Source organism: Ceratina calcarata, unplaced genomic scaffold (genome assembly GCF_001652005.2).
Source record: "Ceratina calcarata isolate Rehan_Ccalc_2016 unplaced genomic scaffold, ASM165200v1 scaffold363.2, whole genome shotgun sequence".
Taxonomy (NCBI): domain Eukaryota; kingdom Metazoa; phylum Arthropoda; class Insecta; order Hymenoptera; family Apidae; genus Ceratina; species Ceratina calcarata.
This window is the reverse complement of record NW_017159356.1, coordinates 8,297-9,779: the sequence shown is the minus strand read 5'-3', so window position 1 is coordinate 9,779 and position 1,483 is coordinate 8,297. Positions and strand designations below refer to the sequence as shown.

Genomic DNA, 1,483 nt, shown 5'->3' with positions numbered 1-1,483 from the left:
AACAAAATGAATTACGTACTTTGTATTATTATAGTATTTTTACATTAAATTTCATTTCGCGTATCATTTAAGTTGAAACATTATTATTAACAGAATTCCCTGTTTATCATTTGTAAAAGCTACGATTATTAACTTTCCAAGCGTAACTTATACCTTTAGCAGGAAATTCAATTTTCAAAGAGACGCTCTACAAAAGACAGGGAAATTACGTTTATTGACATTATATATGAAAGGGGGTAGTTGGGAAGGTGAAACTTTATGAAGAATCCGGTGTATAAATGTAATTGTATTAGCGCGTGTATGTACCTATATTTAAGCAACGATCTGTATAAAGCAAAAGAAGATATATATACGTGACTATAAAATCTATATATATATATAAATAAAATTATCGACGATGAGTGTCTTCGAAACCACGCCGAATTCTCGACACGCGTATGTAAGTCTTGATAATAAAGAACATGTCTTTTTGGAAAATCGTTATCCACGTTTCCTCCACTACTTTAATAAGCTGTTGACGGACGAGAACAAAAGAAAAATAATAGAAGAGTGAAGATAATATAAGAGAAAAAATAATAACCGTTTATTTCCTTATTACATATGTATTTATATACTAACTCATATAATATAAAAAAATTATTCCTTATCTTTCTACAATGTGATGAATTAAACTTTCATTCGCTCCGTACATCTATGAGTATCTTTTAATTAATCTTCCTTGATCATGAAATACTGCACCTTCCTACTCTATACATTTTATTTATGTAGTTTTTGTAAAACAGAAATCAATTCCATCGGGAGTTCATGCATCAAGAAAGTTTTTGAGCAAATTTCGAGTTACCAGACTTGCGATCTACACAACCGTCACTTAATTCATGGTAACAGTTGTTATAATAATTATAACAAAATTGTACATGAATCTTTACCAGCACATGTAGGTTCTCGGTATGAAAAAGTCCCAAAAATCGTCGAGAGTCTGGGGACAATTGATTCTGGCGAAGTACTCCATGCAGTACAAGCTAACGCATATGCCGGTGCCCACGCCTAAACTGAACAAGAGGAACAGGTTGCTCTTGACTTTCAACATGAACTCCAAATGCACCATGAGGCCGATGCAACCGAATAGAACCAACACCAATGGGTAAAAGAAACGGCTGCTACAGCAAATGATGTATTCGTGCATGATCGCGGAGATCGCGAACACCGCGTAGGTAGACAGTAGCTTGTTCTTCGGCGTCACGATCTCGTACATGTCCTTGTAGATGTACGTGTACAGCCAGTCGTGGACCACGACGTTCCAGGTGCGATAATAAGAACTGAAGCTTATCGAGTTCCACCAATCCTGAAATTAAAATGTAGCTAATGTTTGAACAATGCTTGTTTCCTGCAACTTAAGAATCTGATTTAAGTTTAATAATCATGAGGAAGTGTATCAATTAAAAATAATTAATAAAATAAATAAAAATAATAAATAAATAAATAA

The 1,483-nt window shown here is 33.8% G+C and overlaps 1 protein-coding gene across 1 annotated transcript in view; it reads right to left on the bottom strand.

The window, feature by feature from the left end:
* Positions 1–423: 423 nt before the first annotated feature.
* The window catches only part of LOC108625512 (uncharacterized), a 5,494-nt gene continuing 4,434 nt past the window's right edge, over positions 424–1,483 (bottom strand). The window contains exon 7 of the mRNA XM_026814021.1: positions 424–1,348. Within this exon, the coding sequence (XP_026669822.1) occupies positions 923–1,348 (426 nt within the window). The 3' untranslated portion in view covers positions 424–922. The remainder of the gene's footprint in view (positions 1,349–1,483) is intronic.